Source organism: Dipodomys merriami, unplaced genomic scaffold, assembly GCF_024711535.1.
Source record: "Dipodomys merriami isolate MVZ:Mamm:240054 unplaced genomic scaffold, mDipMer1.0.p SCAF_3, whole genome shotgun sequence".
Taxonomy (NCBI): Eukaryota; Metazoa; Chordata; class Mammalia; order Rodentia; family Heteromyidae; genus Dipodomys; species Dipodomys merriami.
In genome coordinates this window covers 88792308-88807557 of record NW_027204492.1, presented here as the reverse complement: position 1 = coordinate 88807557, position 15250 = coordinate 88792308, and the positions used below count along the sequence as shown (strand labels likewise).

The 15250-nt window shown below is 35.4% G+C and overlaps 1 protein-coding gene across 9 annotated transcripts in view; it reads left to right on the top strand.

The window, feature by feature from the left end:
- The window catches only part of Kdm6a (lysine demethylase 6A), a 186898-nt gene extending 173576 nt beyond the window's left edge, over positions 1-13322 (top strand). For 6 of the 9 annotated variants that reach the window (XM_070040585.1, XM_070040582.1, XM_070040586.1 and 3 more), the window contains 3 exons: positions 5658-5784; positions 8954-9124; positions 10246-13322. In XM_070040585.1, the coding sequence (XP_069896686.1) occupies positions 5658-5784; positions 8954-9124; positions 10246-10275 (328 nt within the window). In that variant the 3' untranslated portion in view covers positions 10276-13322. Of the gene's footprint in view, positions 1-5657; positions 5785-8953; positions 9142-10245 lie in introns of all 9 variants that reach the window. The other 3 variants (XM_070040587.1, XM_070040581.1, XM_070040589.1) reach the window with 3 other exon arrangements.
- The last annotated feature ends 1928 nt before the right edge of the window (positions 13323-15250 follow it).

Genomic DNA, 15250 nt, shown 5'->3' with positions numbered 1-15250 from the left:
TCACTCAAAATACTTTATTCTGAATCTTGTAAGAATAAGGACATTCTACATAAGCATATAACTACTTACCAAATCTGTGAAATAGGGACTTTAGTAGTATTTTCGTTATATGCCATTTTACATTCTGAATTTGTTGTCTCATAATTTTACTTGGTTTAAATATATATATATATATTTTTTTTTTTTGTCGGTCGTGGGGCTTGAACTCTGGGCCTGGGCGCTGTCCCTCAGCTCTTCAGCTCAAGGCAAGCACTCTACCACTTGAGCTACAGCGTCACTTCCGGTTTTCTGGTGGTTTATTGGAGATAGGAGTCTCACGGTCTTTCCTGCCCGGGCTGGCTTTGAACCGCAATCCTCAGATCTCAGCCTCCTGAGTAGCTAGGATTACAGGCGTGAGCCACCAGCGCCCGGCTGGTTTAAATATTTTTGACAGAACTATTGATGATACTGTTTGGTAATCTCTTGCCTACTCCAGTATAAACCGTATCATAAACATGTCCATCAGTGGATCCCAAATAAACTAATACTTACTAAATAGGCAGTTGAAAAAAAATAGGGGTTGAAAATTTAAGGGTAAGGAGCCTTGCTCTAAGTCTTTGTGAAACGTGTTGTTTTTACTCTCTGATTCTCTTGTGTCCCTATCTTGGGGCTCATTTCTCTTAACATCAGGTTCATAGCTTTTTATTTTTTTGTTGGTCGTGGCTTTTGAACTCTGGGCCTGGGCACTGTCCCTCAGCTCTTCAGCTCAAGGCTAGAGCTCTGCCCCTTGAGCCACAGCACCACTTGCAGCTTTTTCTGCTTATGGGGTGCTGAGAAATTGAACCCAGGGCCTCATGCATACAAGGCAAGCACTCTACCACTAAGCCACCTTCCTAGCCCCACCAATTTCATTTTTTTAGGTAGTTAATTGCAGATAAGAGTCTCGTGGCCTTTCCTGCCTGGGCTGACTTCAAACCGTGATCCTAAGATCTCAGCCTCCTGAGTAGGTAGGATTACAGGCATGAGCAACCAGCTAATTTTTATTAATTTGTATAAATTATAAATATTTATATTGTTTATTATATTTAACCACTTATTAATTTTTTCAAATAAAAATTTCTTCAAATTCAGAAATTTCTGCTTCAGTATGAAAATTTCTGAGTTTTTTTTTTCCTCTTCACCTGAAAAGTTCAGTCATGTAGTTTAATATGTTTTAAGAATTTGGCCTGTCAAGTTCGAATAATATATTTTTTCTGAATATTACCATGCACTAATGTGTATATCTTATATAACTTGTAATCTTTATAACAGCACCATAAGTATCTATTTATGTAGTTAAACTGAGACGCAGAGAATAAGAAGCATGTGCTTAAGACTCTAATAATTAAACGTGATTTGTGGAGTTTGAATATACTTGTGTCTTAATATGTTCACAAGTAGTTTCATCACTTGTGAAATATGAGGGCAGTGAGTCTTCTTACTTGATCATAAGAATCACCCAAACCTCTTATTAAACTGTGTTTCTAGTTTCCATCCCTAATAAATATAGTCAAAGCTATATAGGAAGGACTCTGGGAATCTCTTTGTTATTGTCCAGGTGAATCCTAACACCAAGCAAGTTAGAGAAACCCTGAGCTAAGTTAATTCTCTTTTAGAACTAAGATTTTTAAATTTTTTAATAGTATAGGTCATTACTTCATTTACATAATATATACGTTATCACAAATACAGTTTTAAAATATAAAATAAACATAAAAGTTACATTAAATTTCCCTTTGACTCCCCCCCCCCCATTTTTTAATGGATACATTGAGATGTTTTATAACTGTTTGGTTGGTCAGCCAGTTGTCCTAATAACTGGACAGAATTTCTCCCAATAGCGTGCATACACCATGTACAAAACCCTTTCCATAGTTAACATGGATGTCTAAGTGCTATAGTCCTTCTAGTCTTCTAATATTCCTTTGGAATTTAACACATATTTTTTAATATAACATTGACCATTTTTCCATCCAGAAGTTTAAAGTTCTTAGGATACTCATTTTATCATTGACTGAGACCTTGATTTTTAGCCATGTGGTTGATTTAAATGAGTGGTTAAATGTCTTACAGATAGTCAGATACTTGCTGTGTTTGTAGAAGAGCATAGCCATCGAGTGACAGGTCGCAAAAGAGTTGTGAGGTCTCAGGGCTGATGTGTTGGCTTGCTTTTTCCTTCACAGTTCTTTTAGTAAGTGTCTTTTTAACTCTTTTGTCATCAATTTCATGGTGACTGTTATCACAAAGAATTTTAAGGTGCTGTATCAAGTTAACCTATCCTGTTTCATTTATGTGGGAATGTACTGAAGTTACCTCAAGAATTTCACTGTCAACCCCAATATTGTCTTTGATATAATACAGTATTAATGGCTTTATTCCTAGAATTCTGTCCTAGAAACCTTATTCCAAGATTTAAACATTATAGGAAAAAGTTTATACCCATATTGCCTTCTTACAACATTCCTTTCTGCATACAAGATAACTTTTCCCTATCTCTCCTTTCTGTCTTAGTCAGATTGATATATTTAAATTCAGAAATGTCAACTTCTCTATAAAAGCTTCCAGGATTTCTACCTCCCCTCATCTGAAGATCTCTCCTGCCTTTTGGTATCTATGACATCTTAGATCTAGTTATCTTTTGCCTACTGTGTTGACTTATGAATAATTGTGCATTTTTATCCTACCCTCTGTGAACTTCTTCACTAAAATTCTGCCTCTCTTTGAGTTTAGTCTTTGCAGGTAAGTTTTCAGTTGGATTAGATTCTATTATGGAACCTCAAATGTGCTGTGGTCTCATTCTGTCTCTTCTTTGTAGGTTTTTCCAATGTTTACCCCCTGCCCTTCTGTGTGGCTTTTCATCCAAAGCAAAAAACCAGTGTCTAGGCGTAAAAGCAGTTTCTGACCCTGTTCCTAAGATATATTTATGCAGAATAACGTTTTCTGTTTTCTACATTTTTATACCTTTTGCTATTTTTTTGTTTTTAGCAAATGAAATTAATTGATGTAAGATAAATGTATTAAAATTCAGCAAAACTAAAGAGTAAATAACCTCAATTCTATTTGACTTTTTAGCTCTTTATGTTCAAAATTTGTCTTTACATAAAATCAGTGTGGGTTAATTTGGATTAGCTCTGATATTCAAGTCAAGTCTTCATTATTATTTCTGTACCTTTTCTTGAATTCTTTTTCTACATCTCTAATATCTTTAATTTCTTGTTATTTTTACCCATCCTTCCTTGAATCACATCCTTTTTTAGGCATTCTCATTGCTGCAGACTCCATAAAGCCTCTGTCTCTCTAAATTATCCTGTTTCAACTGTTGAACAACAACAAGAATCAATGTTAAAGAAAAAGATACAGGCAAGAAGAAAGCACGGTTTTTTCATTCATTGTCAGAGAACCCGGGTTTTCTATGATTCCAGTTAAACATAAAATCAAAATTTGGTAGCTGAGATTCTAGAAGTATACTATTTATGACTATAGTTCAGCCTTAACTTCATCCTTTAATTATTGGCACAAAGGCTAGTGTATTGCCTTTTTCTTCTAAACTAGCCATAACTGCAAAGTAGTAGCATAGGCGATAAAGGTTCATCTGTTGAGTAAGTGGACTAATACTCTGTTGAACCAAAGCTCTGGGTTTTTTGTTGTTGTTTTTTTGGGGGGGTGGCTGGGAGAAGGGAAGGGGACTGTTGACTAAGCCCATGAATCTTCATAAGAAAGAGAGAAAGGATGACTAAATGTGGAGGGAAGGGAAAAGGGGATACCAAAAGAGTGAGAGAACCTGTAATCCTAGCTGCCCAGGAGGCTGAGGTCTGAGGATCACAATTCTAAGCCAGCCTGGGCAGGAAAGCCTATGAGGCTGTTACCTCCAATAAGCTACTCAGAAGAAGCCAGAAGTGGCACTGTGGCTCATGTGGTAGAGCGCTAGCCTTGAACACAAACAGGGGCTTCACCCAGACCCTGAGTTCAAGCCCCAGGAACCCCACTTTCATTATCTTTGCCCTAGTTGGGAGCACAATTGAATTTTCAAGTCTTCTGAAAGTAGCTACAGTTTAGGGCACTATTTTCAACTTATGAGGAAGATAGGTGCCTCAAGTGTTGGAGGCATGGTCTGAATTAGATTCTCGGTTTACCATGCAGTAAGTTTTTACTTGTTACCTCCCCTAGCATCTTAAACACATTATACGTACACGTGCACACACATACTCAGGTGACTATTCTTGCTTTGGTCTGAAGCATTATTTTTAAATTTAAATACACATGAAAGTAAATTCCTATGAACTGTTGTGCAGCTATAAAGTTTATTGATATATGTTGACAGTTTATTGATATATGTTGACAGCTAAATATTTTTAGTTGACCCCCTCCTCAGGGTTAATTATGATATCTGTGAGTACTGTGAATACCAAACAGTACTTTAACCTAGTAACTTATACAATAGCAAGAAAATGTCAATTAAGACAATTTATATAAATTAAGACAAATATGCTATTATACTGTAATTGTTTAGCAGTCGTGTTTATTTAGTGAACACCTACTATATGCCAGGCATTGTCCTTGGCAGTAAATAGATGAGTCAGTTTAGATGAATAAAACAGTCAAGAACTTTTAAGTTATTACTCATTTGCTAAACCCATTTCCTTCTTTTAAGGGATGGTCATTGTCTCCAGATTGTAGAGCTGAAAAGTGTTTTAGACATCATCTAGAGGAACTTCCCCTGTTCGTTCAGATGGAAAATCTGAGCACTAAGATTCACAGGAAAGTACGAATGTAGCAGGCAATTCCAAGTAACAATAAACTATTAGAGGAAGTGGCGCTGTAGCTCAAGTGGTAGAGCGCTCGCCTTGAGCTGAAGAGCTGAGGGACAGCGCCCAGGCCCAGCAGAGTTCAAGCCCCACGACCGACAAAATAAATAAATAAATAAATAAACTATTAGAAACTAGTACATGTTTATTATGTTGTTAGCATCGTGTTTAGAAAAAAAATAAATTATAAGAAAAGTTCATTCCACTATATTATTTTCAAGTAAAAATGAAGAAATAAGATATATGTGTATATATATATATATATATATATATATATATATATTTACCACTACAGTTTTGTATCCCATAGTAACTGAATTATAAATTATTTGCCATAATTTATCTTTAAGAGTTTCAAAAGCGACTACATAGATGATGGTTCATGAGAATCTAGGTAGTGTGGAGAGAAATAATGTGCTTTTCTACCTTGCAAAAATTAAAGCAGTTCACATCTGGAATTCAGGCTCCTTATTTCAAGGATGAGGGTATTGATTCCCACAGGGATTAAGTAACTTGCCCAAATAAGAGCCAACATTAGCAACTCATATTAAAGGAGTGTCAGTTTTAATATGTTAGTATCTTTATGTTTTGATATTCAGGTATCAGTTTTTTTCAGTACTAAATGATCTTTATTGTCATTCCTAGACATGTTGAGCATTGCCCTTTTTTAAATCTAAGAATTAATAGGAACTAATGAAAATTCTCCTAATTAGAAAATTATGAAGCCATTAGAACCAAATCTCCTGGCATTATTTCTGATTGTTTTATCTTTTACGATAAAAGGTATTCAATATTCACTTTCTAGTCACAATAATTTTTTTTCCCCTACAATAGATACTGTCTTCTGAGAACTCTGAAGCAATGTCAAACATTGAGGGAAGCTCTCATTGCTGCCGGAAAAGAGATTATATGGCATGGGCGGGCAAAAGAGGAACCAGCTCATTACTGTAGCATTTGTGAGGTAAGTAATTGTTCTCATCCAGTTTTGTAAAGCCCATTTCCCTTCCACTTCTGATTTCTCTTTAGTTTTTGTTTCTTTTTTAACTTACACTTTTAATGTGATACATTTTACTGTAATCAATATTGTATTCAATCTTGTTCCTTTCCTATTATGTATTAACATTTAATATGATGGTGTAATATTTCATTAATCAATAGTATCTAATACAGATTAATTTATCTGGTAAGTCATCAATAGATGATAATATTAGTATTTTAGTTCTCCTTTGAAGGATAAATATGATTTCAGCTGTTAAAAATAGGTGAGAATCAGCAGTAGACTGTCATGGCTATAAGAACAATGTAGGAAGCCAAGCGCTAGTGGCTTACACTTGTGATTATAGCTACTTAGGAGGCTGAGATTGATTGCTCAGACAGGAAAGTCCAGGAGACTCTTATCTGCAGTTAACCACCAGAAAACTGGAAGTGGAGCTGTAGCTCAAAGTGGGAGAGTGCTAACCTTGAACAAAAGAGCTCAGTGACAGTGCCTAGTCCCTGAGTTCAAGTCCCATGACAAACAGAAAAACAAAAAAGAACATAGGAGCAGTGAAGGGCAATGGCTTTAGAAAAGAGTGGATAGTCTCCACTATGGCATCTTGAATGAGTCTTTTTTTTTTAATTTAATTTTGTTGTCCCAGTGATGTACAGAGGGGTTACAGTTACATACATAAGGTAGTGAGTATATTTCCTTTCAAACTTGTTACCCCTCACTCATTTTTCTCCCATTTTCCCTCCTCCCCCCCACCCGCAAATTGTACAGTTCATTTCCAACTATTGTCTTGTGAGTATCACTGTTGTATTGGTTTGCCCTTTGTCCTTTGTCTCACCATTTTGTTGTTCCCCTTCCTTTCCCTAATTCAGATAAACATATGCAATACCCAGGGCACAAAAATCAAACACAGTGACAACAGAGGATAAACCAAAAGGGGAAAACCCCAGAGAAAAAAGAAATTATAGTACATTTAAAACAGCAACAACAAAAACAAACCTCTTGTTTTCGATCTTGGAGTTCATTTCACTTGGCATCATCTTTTATGGTCATTTTATGGTCATATTGAACTATTTTGCTCATCTGTTAGGACTATCCTAGACATATACTAGTTATTAAAGATGGGAAACCATACGATCTATGTTTCTTTGGGTCTGGCTTACTTAATATGATTCTTTCCAAGTCTTTCCATTTCCTTACAAATGGACTGATGTCATTCTTTCTGACAGAAGCGTAGAATTCCATTGTGTATATATCCCACAGTTTCTTGGTCCATTCATCTACTGAGGGACATCTGGTTGCTTCCATATCTTAGCTATGGTAAACAATGCTGCAATAAACATGACTTAAGGGAGATGATACTTCATTGTGAAGTCATCAAAGCCACTAAAAGTTTTTGAGCAGACACCTAAGTTTGATCTGTACTAAAGAGAGAAAACCTGGTTGGAGAAAACATACCAAGTAAGCCATTGCAGTGCTCTTACAGAAGCTGTCATCCTACACTAGAACCTGACAATAGGAACATTTAAGAGGAGAATTAAGAAATAAATATTTAGGAGGTAAAATTAGCGAAACAACTAATTAAATGACAGAAAGGGACAAATCTTGCTCAGGTTACTCAGTTCATATTGTTGCCCATTGATACTAATGAGAAATATTGACCGGCTGTAGGATTTTAAGAAATGAATCCATGAGAGTTTTCTGTTTTGCAAAGAAACTTAAGGGTATGCCAGAGATAGAAATATTGAGGAACTGTTTTTTTTTTTTTTATCTCCTCCCCCCCCCCCCCCCCCCCCCGGTTGTGGGGCCTGAACTCTGGGCCTGGGCGCTGTCCCTCAGCTCTTACAGCTCAAGGCTAGCGCTCTACCACTTGAGCCACAGCGCCACTTCCGGCTTTTTTCTTTTTGCTTATGTGGTGCTGAGGAATCGAACCCAGGGCCTCGAGCATGCAAGGCAAGCACTCTACCACTGAGCCACCTTCCCAGCCCATTAAGGAACTGTTATAAACCTCAAAATGTGTGTAATTTTAGTATTTTGTCATTCTGGTATTTATAATTTCTTAATTTGAAATGATTCAATTCTTTGGCTGTTTTAATATTGTATAATCTGGCCAAAGTCAGTCATTAGGTGATTAGGTTTGTGAAATGAGTGTATGTTTTCCATCAAGTGAGAATGCTTCCTATATACCACAGTGTTATTTCTTATCCTACTCGAATCTTAGAAGTTCAAACTTTCTGTGTAAGGTAGAGATATTTTTTTTAATCACTATGTTCAGGAATATGCTTTTTATTTGTAATTTTACTCCTTCACATGAGGCTTATAAGTGAATACTGTCACTTCTCAGTTTCCTCATCTGTAAAAGAATCAGTAAGCAGATTTCTCATTCAACAAATGAGTGTTGAGGTTTGGCTACACAGTGGGCACTTAATGACATGCTCAGGTAACACACAAGTGAATGAATCAATGCTCTTTTTCTTTTTGAAGAGCATAGTCTGATAAAAGGCTAGCATCCTTATTACAAAACTCTGGGATGAGCTCTGCCATAGAGAAGTAAAAGGGAACTAGTGATTATCTGATTATGTGCTAATGTGTTAGATTTAAAATCAGAAATAAACGAACCTTTATCATACATTTGAATTAGGTTTTGCAATAAGTTGTCACGAATATGTCATTCTGTTCGAGTATTCCTCTAAATATGCCTTACTAGCGTGTCTTTGGGTTTGGTACAATATAAAGATTCCCCAACACAGCCATATTTTTGTTGTTAAAGTGCCTATGCAGCTAGGCACCTGTGGCTCACACCTGTCATCCTACCTACTCAGGAGGCTGAGATCTGAGGATCACAGTTCAAAGTTAGCCCATGCAGGAAAGTCTGCAAGACTCTTATCTCCAATTATTACAGATAAAATCAGAAGTGGCGCTGTGGCTGAAGGGGCAGAGTGCTGGCCTTGAGCAAAACGAGCTCAGGGACAGCATACAGGCCCAGAATTCAAGCCCCAGGACTGGCAAAAAGATAATAAAGTACCTACTCTTAGCCAGAGATAACTGCCAATAATTCATATAAGGAATTCTATGATTATACTAAAGCAGTACAATAAATGTAACAATCTGTATTGAATGTGTTTTTTTGTGTGTCAAACAGGTGGAAGTTTTTGATCTGCTTTTTGTCACTAATGAGAGTAATTCTCGAAAGACTTACATAGTGCATTGCCAAGATTGTGCACGGAAAACTAGTGGGAATCTGGAAAATTTTGTGGTGCTAGAACAGTACAAAATGGAGGACCTAATGCAAGTCTATGACCAGTTTACATTAGTAAGTGAAATCAACATGTGAGTACATAGTTAGCTGGGTTATGAGACAACAGTGTTAGCTCTGCCACCTGATAGGTAGGAGGTAATGAAATGTAAATTTTCTTTTACCTCATCAGATGTTACATGAGCTTGTGTTCATCTCATTCCTTTTTCTTTCACCTCCAAGAATGCATTCCTATGATGTTCCTATTTTTGCATTTGTTCCTGAGTGAGATCAGCCTAAATATTCATGTTGTAATTCTTAATTACATTGTAAATGTTTGAATTACATTTAAAATTTTTGAAAACCTTCACATCTTTTGTCATTTGATCTCAGTTGATAGGATGTTTGTATACATAAGTTATAAATCATGGCCATAAAATGAATCAGTAAATGTGCTCTTAAATATACTTTTACTTTTTAGAATTAATTGTATTTGTTTAAATTTTTGTACTTGCCAGAAGTATTAACATCCTGGAATATTTCGTGGAGCTTTACTTTCTGGTATGTTATATAGTAGAAATTCAAGTGTATTTTTAACTTAAATACGTTTTTATTTTGAGTTTCTTTCCCATTTCAAGCAGCAATTGCTTAAGGGGATGCATTTTCCTCTAGCCGATCAATGACTTTAAATAGAAATGGAGACATAATTTATTAATTGTTCATTTCCTCCAATTTTTTTTTCTCACATGTGTATGCTCAGAAATTGACTCTTGAAATTTACTGCCTGATATTTTACTTAACTGGTCATCAAGATTGAAGAAGAAAATTAAGTGGAATAGAGTGAACAAAATGTATTACCTACCCAAGATAGATCCCTGAAGGCAATCATTAGTGAAATTGTAATTCACTGGTTAAACTATTTTAAAAGCCTTAAAAAAAACTGGTAACTAAATTATGTTTCAAGAGTTTTTAACTAAGTACTGAAGAAGTACAGAAATTTGCAGGCACAATGAATTAATCTCCTAGGAAAAGTAAACAGGTGGCAGATGGTAAAGAGTGTTGTACTTTTGTGTAGCAGATTGTTGAACTTTCTTGAGAGTTACTTCCTTTACCATCACATACTGTATGTTTGTAGCCATGAGTTGAGGAACACTCAAAATCTTGTACAACAAAATAACCTACTTTATTTTCCATTACAGGCTCCTCCGTTACCATCCGCCTCATCTTGATAATGTTCCATGGACATTCAATATGAGACCTTTTCTGCTATTCAGGAAGTAACCCAGTTCTGCACCACTAGTTTTTGTAGCTATCTCGTAAGGCTGCTGGCTGAAAACTGTGTCTATGCAACCTTCCAAGTGCGGAGTGTCAACCAGCTGGATTGGGGAGAGTACTACTGTCTCCTGCTCCAGGACTCTCACAAGCTAATCAGCTGAACTTCAGAGAAAAAAAATAATAATTTCCATGTTTTGTATATATCTGACAAAACTGGCAACATCATACAGACTACTGACTTGAACACGCCTCTTTTATATTTCTCTACTTCTGGGCTGATGAATTTGTTTTCATCTATCTTTTCTCCTCTTTCAGAATTTTCCTTGGAATAAAATACTAGCCTAGCTGGTCATTTCTTTGTAAGGTAGATAGCAATTTTAAGTCTTTCTTTGGTCAACTTTTTTTTTAATGTGAAAAGTTAAGAAACTTTTTTTTTACTGCTTTTATGTTTTTCTGTCTTGTTTTGAAACCATAATGGTTACACTTTGGGTTCCTAAATAAAACATTAATCAAAAAAAAATTAACAGCCAAGTCACAAAGATAATGGATTGCACATAGACTAAGGAATAAACTTCAGATTTGTGATTTTTGTTTCTAATCTTGATGTAAATTTACACTATTTATAAATACATATTTATTGCTTGAAAATATTTGTGAATGGAATGCTGTTATTTTTTCCAGATTTACCTGCCATTGAAATTTTAAGGAGTTCTGTAATTTTAAACACTACTCCTATTACATTTTCTATGTGTAAATAAAACTGCTTAGCATTGTACAGAAACTTTTATTAAAATTGTTTAATGTTTAAAGAGTTTTCTATTGTTTGAGTTTTAAAAAGAATTTATGTACAGTGCCCAGTTTTGTTCATTTTTCAAATCTGATTATATATATTTTATATATACTTAAGTATGTATATATAATATATATATAGAAATCTGGATATATATGTATAAAGATTTAGAACTAAAATTTTTCTCATTTTAAGTTTCACATCTATGGTAGATTTTTGAGGTGTCTACTGTAAAGTATTGCTTACAAAAGTATGATTATTTTTAAAGAAATATATATGGTATGTATCTTTAAGACTTAAAATGTCAGACTGGTTTGTTGTTAAATTGCAATTACTGCAGTGACGGACCAATAAACAATTGCTGCCAAAATGTAGTATAGTAATAGAAAAAAACAGTAATTGGAGTTAAGATTTTAAGCGGAATGTTATATGGGTTTAACAAATCCTGTGCATCACTTATTAACATTTTCTATGGACAAAAAAGGATTCTAGGATTAAGGGCTTTGCTTTAGGATGTAAGTAAATTAAGAAACATTTTTTAAATGCTAGGCAATTTTGAAATCACATGCTTTTCCTGCTTATATGAACTGGGGCAGGTGGCTGCAAATTCTACTAAAATATAGAAACTTAGCATTCACAAGTCACTGCTAATTAATAGTATTTTATTGATGACTCATTGTTTTTTACCTTCATTTTCTGAAGCATTAGCGCTCGCTCTCAAGGTTTTCTACATATTTCCAATGAGTATAATGCTGTAAATGAAGAAATATATATTTTTTCTCTTTTTCTTTTTCTATTTTCTTTTTTTTTCTCTTTTTTTGGTCCAAAACCAAGACTCAAACTCCATAATCTGCCACTTTCAGTCATCAAGATAATTTTGAATGACATTATCTCCCTAAAAACAATTAGAAGACTGTAAACATGGAAGTGTTCTCTTCATTTGGTTGATAATTTTGTTAATAAAATCATCTCTTATTTATAATTTCAGAAGGAATAATTTCAAATGTATTTAGTTAGGGCATGAGAATGCTTCTGTAAATGGTACTCAGGCTTTTTAGTCATGAATCTTTTTACGGCACTTTCTTGTTTGTTTGTTTGTTTTTAATCTTTTATCCAAAAGCTGTACATTAAAAAAAAAAAACTTCATGGCAAGCAGTTTTACTAATAAAAAGTGCAAGCACACCTTCAAGAAGAGAGATAAGAGTGCTAATACTATACCCAAATGGTTTCTTAACCTGTTCCAGGCTTGTTACACTATCTTCTGAGGTTTTATTATTTATTATCATTATAAATATGTTACCTGGTATTTAGCACACTTTGTTTACTCAGCATTTGGTTTATATGTGGAGAGTAATACTCATTTCAGGAACTTTGAAGGGGCAGGTGATAGGGAGTGAAAGTCAAACAAATCAACATTACTCAAAGTATAAGGTCTGTGCTGTCCTCTGTAAACTGCTTTTTGTTGCTCTAACACCATTTGCGTTTCTCAGGCTCTAGAAAACAAAATTGTTTTTGTTTTTACTTTAAGTTCTATTAAAGCACCTGATCCAAATGATTTAATGGAACAAAGTCGCATCATAGCACACACATTGTTCAGAGAACAAATTTGATCTAACAATACATGGGAAAGCAGATGATGCTTCAGAAAGTGAGAAATAATCTTATTGGCACCATAGGAATTTTAGTAGTAGTAATATAGCAATTACTTTAACCAATTTAAGTCAATAAAAAATTGGCTTCTGTTTATTAAAATCAAAATCACTTTTCCAAGATAATGTCAATTGACAATTAAGATGTTCAAGATGCTAATAACTGGCAAACTGAAATTTAAGATCACATAATAATAACGATGTAAATCAAGTGTCTGCTATTTGAAGGAGCCTAAGTATGATATTTTAAGGTTAGGTTGATTTTCATTTCTCTGTATACTTATCCTGAATATGAATAAGTTATCCATGCCTTCTCCCCCATACACAAGTACAGGACAGAGCCATGTAAACAAATGCAAAGAGGGGGGTAACTGGAAGGATTAGTGGTATTGGGGGCTTATATTTTAGCATTTTCCCTGAGAAGGCAGAAAGACTTGGAAACTTCCGGTAGTTTGCTTGAGGTTGAAGAAGTGCTAAATTAAGACCTTGAGAAGTTGGATGTTTCTGATGTTGCAAAGCTGTTTCTGGCCATAAGATTTCACCCTATGGTTAATATGGAAAAATCTTTTTGATTAAAACAAAAGAACATTCAATTTGTAGTTGTAGTAGTTGCCTCTTTTAGCTAATAATTCCAGCTGTCCTTTATATTAATAAATAATATTTCTAAAGCACAGAACCATCAAGGAAGAGGTTATTTCAACCTTAAGTTTGAATCTCATGGAAGTGGGAACAAGGAAGGCACAGATTTGGAAGACAAAAGTCCACAGGACTGGAGCTGGGAAGGTGGCTCCGTGGTAGAGTGCCTTACGTGCATGAGGCCCTGGGTTCGATTCCTCAGCACCACATAAGCAGAAAAAACCAGAAGTGGCACTGTGGCTCAAGTGGTAGAGCACTAGCTTTGACATGAAGAACTGAGGGACATTGTCCAGGCCCAGATTTCATGCTCCACAACTGACCACAAAAAAAAAAAAAAATGTCCACAGGACTCATTGCATGTCGCCAACCAGGTAGAATGCTTCTAATGAGGTACATATGAAAAACTCAAGGCAAAAGATAATGCATTGCCTCTGGGGCATCTAATCTGGTATGAAAGTAGTAGTTGAACATGTTGATCTGGAGTTAGGGGTGGCCTGGACCATAAACACATCTGGATGTCATTTGGGTAGTACTTAAAAGCCAAGATCATGTGACTGGAGGCATGGCTTAAGTGGTAGAGCACATGCCTAGCAAGCTCAAAGGATTGAGTTCAAACCATTCACTGGGGAGAGAAGTGGACCACAAACCTAATAAGGCACATTGGCACATAATGAACAAACATTGTAACAGAAAAGAAAGCTTGAATTAGCCAAAGGTAGTGTTGAGAGCTTTTGGAGGAAAAATACCACCTTGCTACAAAAGGTGAAGATTTAAAGAAATTTGGGTTGCCATAAGACTGTTGGTCCCATTTGCCAGACCTCCTTAAGTAAAGTGACAAACGTTGCCATAATAATTATTTTTTAAAGGTAATAACTTTGAGATGGTCAGGTCATTCTAGGAACTACAGATAGAAAGTTATGTTAGCCTTTGGTGAGTGGCAGAAAGATTTTTTTAATATTAAATATGTAGCTTCCTAAAATGCACTACACAAGTTTTTGTATGTACCAATATTTTAATGCAACCCATATAAATGTCTTATTTTTGAAATAAGACACTTTAACTGAACAGAAAAATGGGAATTCTCTTTGTGACCCAAAGAAACCAACCAGGTATTGAGAATTTGTATAAAGATGGTGTTTACTCCTTGCAAGTGACTCTTAAGTGTCTTAATCCTCATCTTTATAAGTGATATCAAGTGATTTCCATAAGGTGCTCAGTTACTGAGTGATGAACTGATGATTACAGCTTACAGATTCTAGAGCAAGTGCTATTGTACCTCTCATGGCAGAGAAATTGGAATTGCTGAGTGCTTACTCCACAGTCACATTTGGGAATCTTTCCATTTTGAAAATGAGTCCTGATCAAGATTCTCTTTAAACTTCACAGCCTATAATTAAGCTAATCATAGTGTGCGTGTGTACGTGTGTGTGAACTTAGGTCCTGGGCACTGTCCCTTAGTATTTTTGACCAAAGCTAGTGCTCTACCACTTCAGCCACAGCTCCACTTCTGGCTTTTTGGTGGTTATCTGGAAATAAGAGTCTCACAGACTTGCCTGCCTGGGCTGGCTTCAAGCTGCAATAGTCAGATCTCAGCCTCATGAGTAGCTAGTACAGGATTGAGCCACCAGCACCCAGCTAACTATATCTTTTATAGTTTTTATATATCTTCTATAGTTCAAATCAGGACCCCTTTGAGATTGGAAAAGGAATACTTAACTGAGCTTGACAACAGTCACAAAATGGAGCTCTTCCGGCAACCCAAAATGTGTGGTATAGTGTGTTTAAGTTGGTCTTTGGATAAAGCAGTTTGGGACATGTACTAAGTTGCTCAACATTATATTTCTAGGATTTACA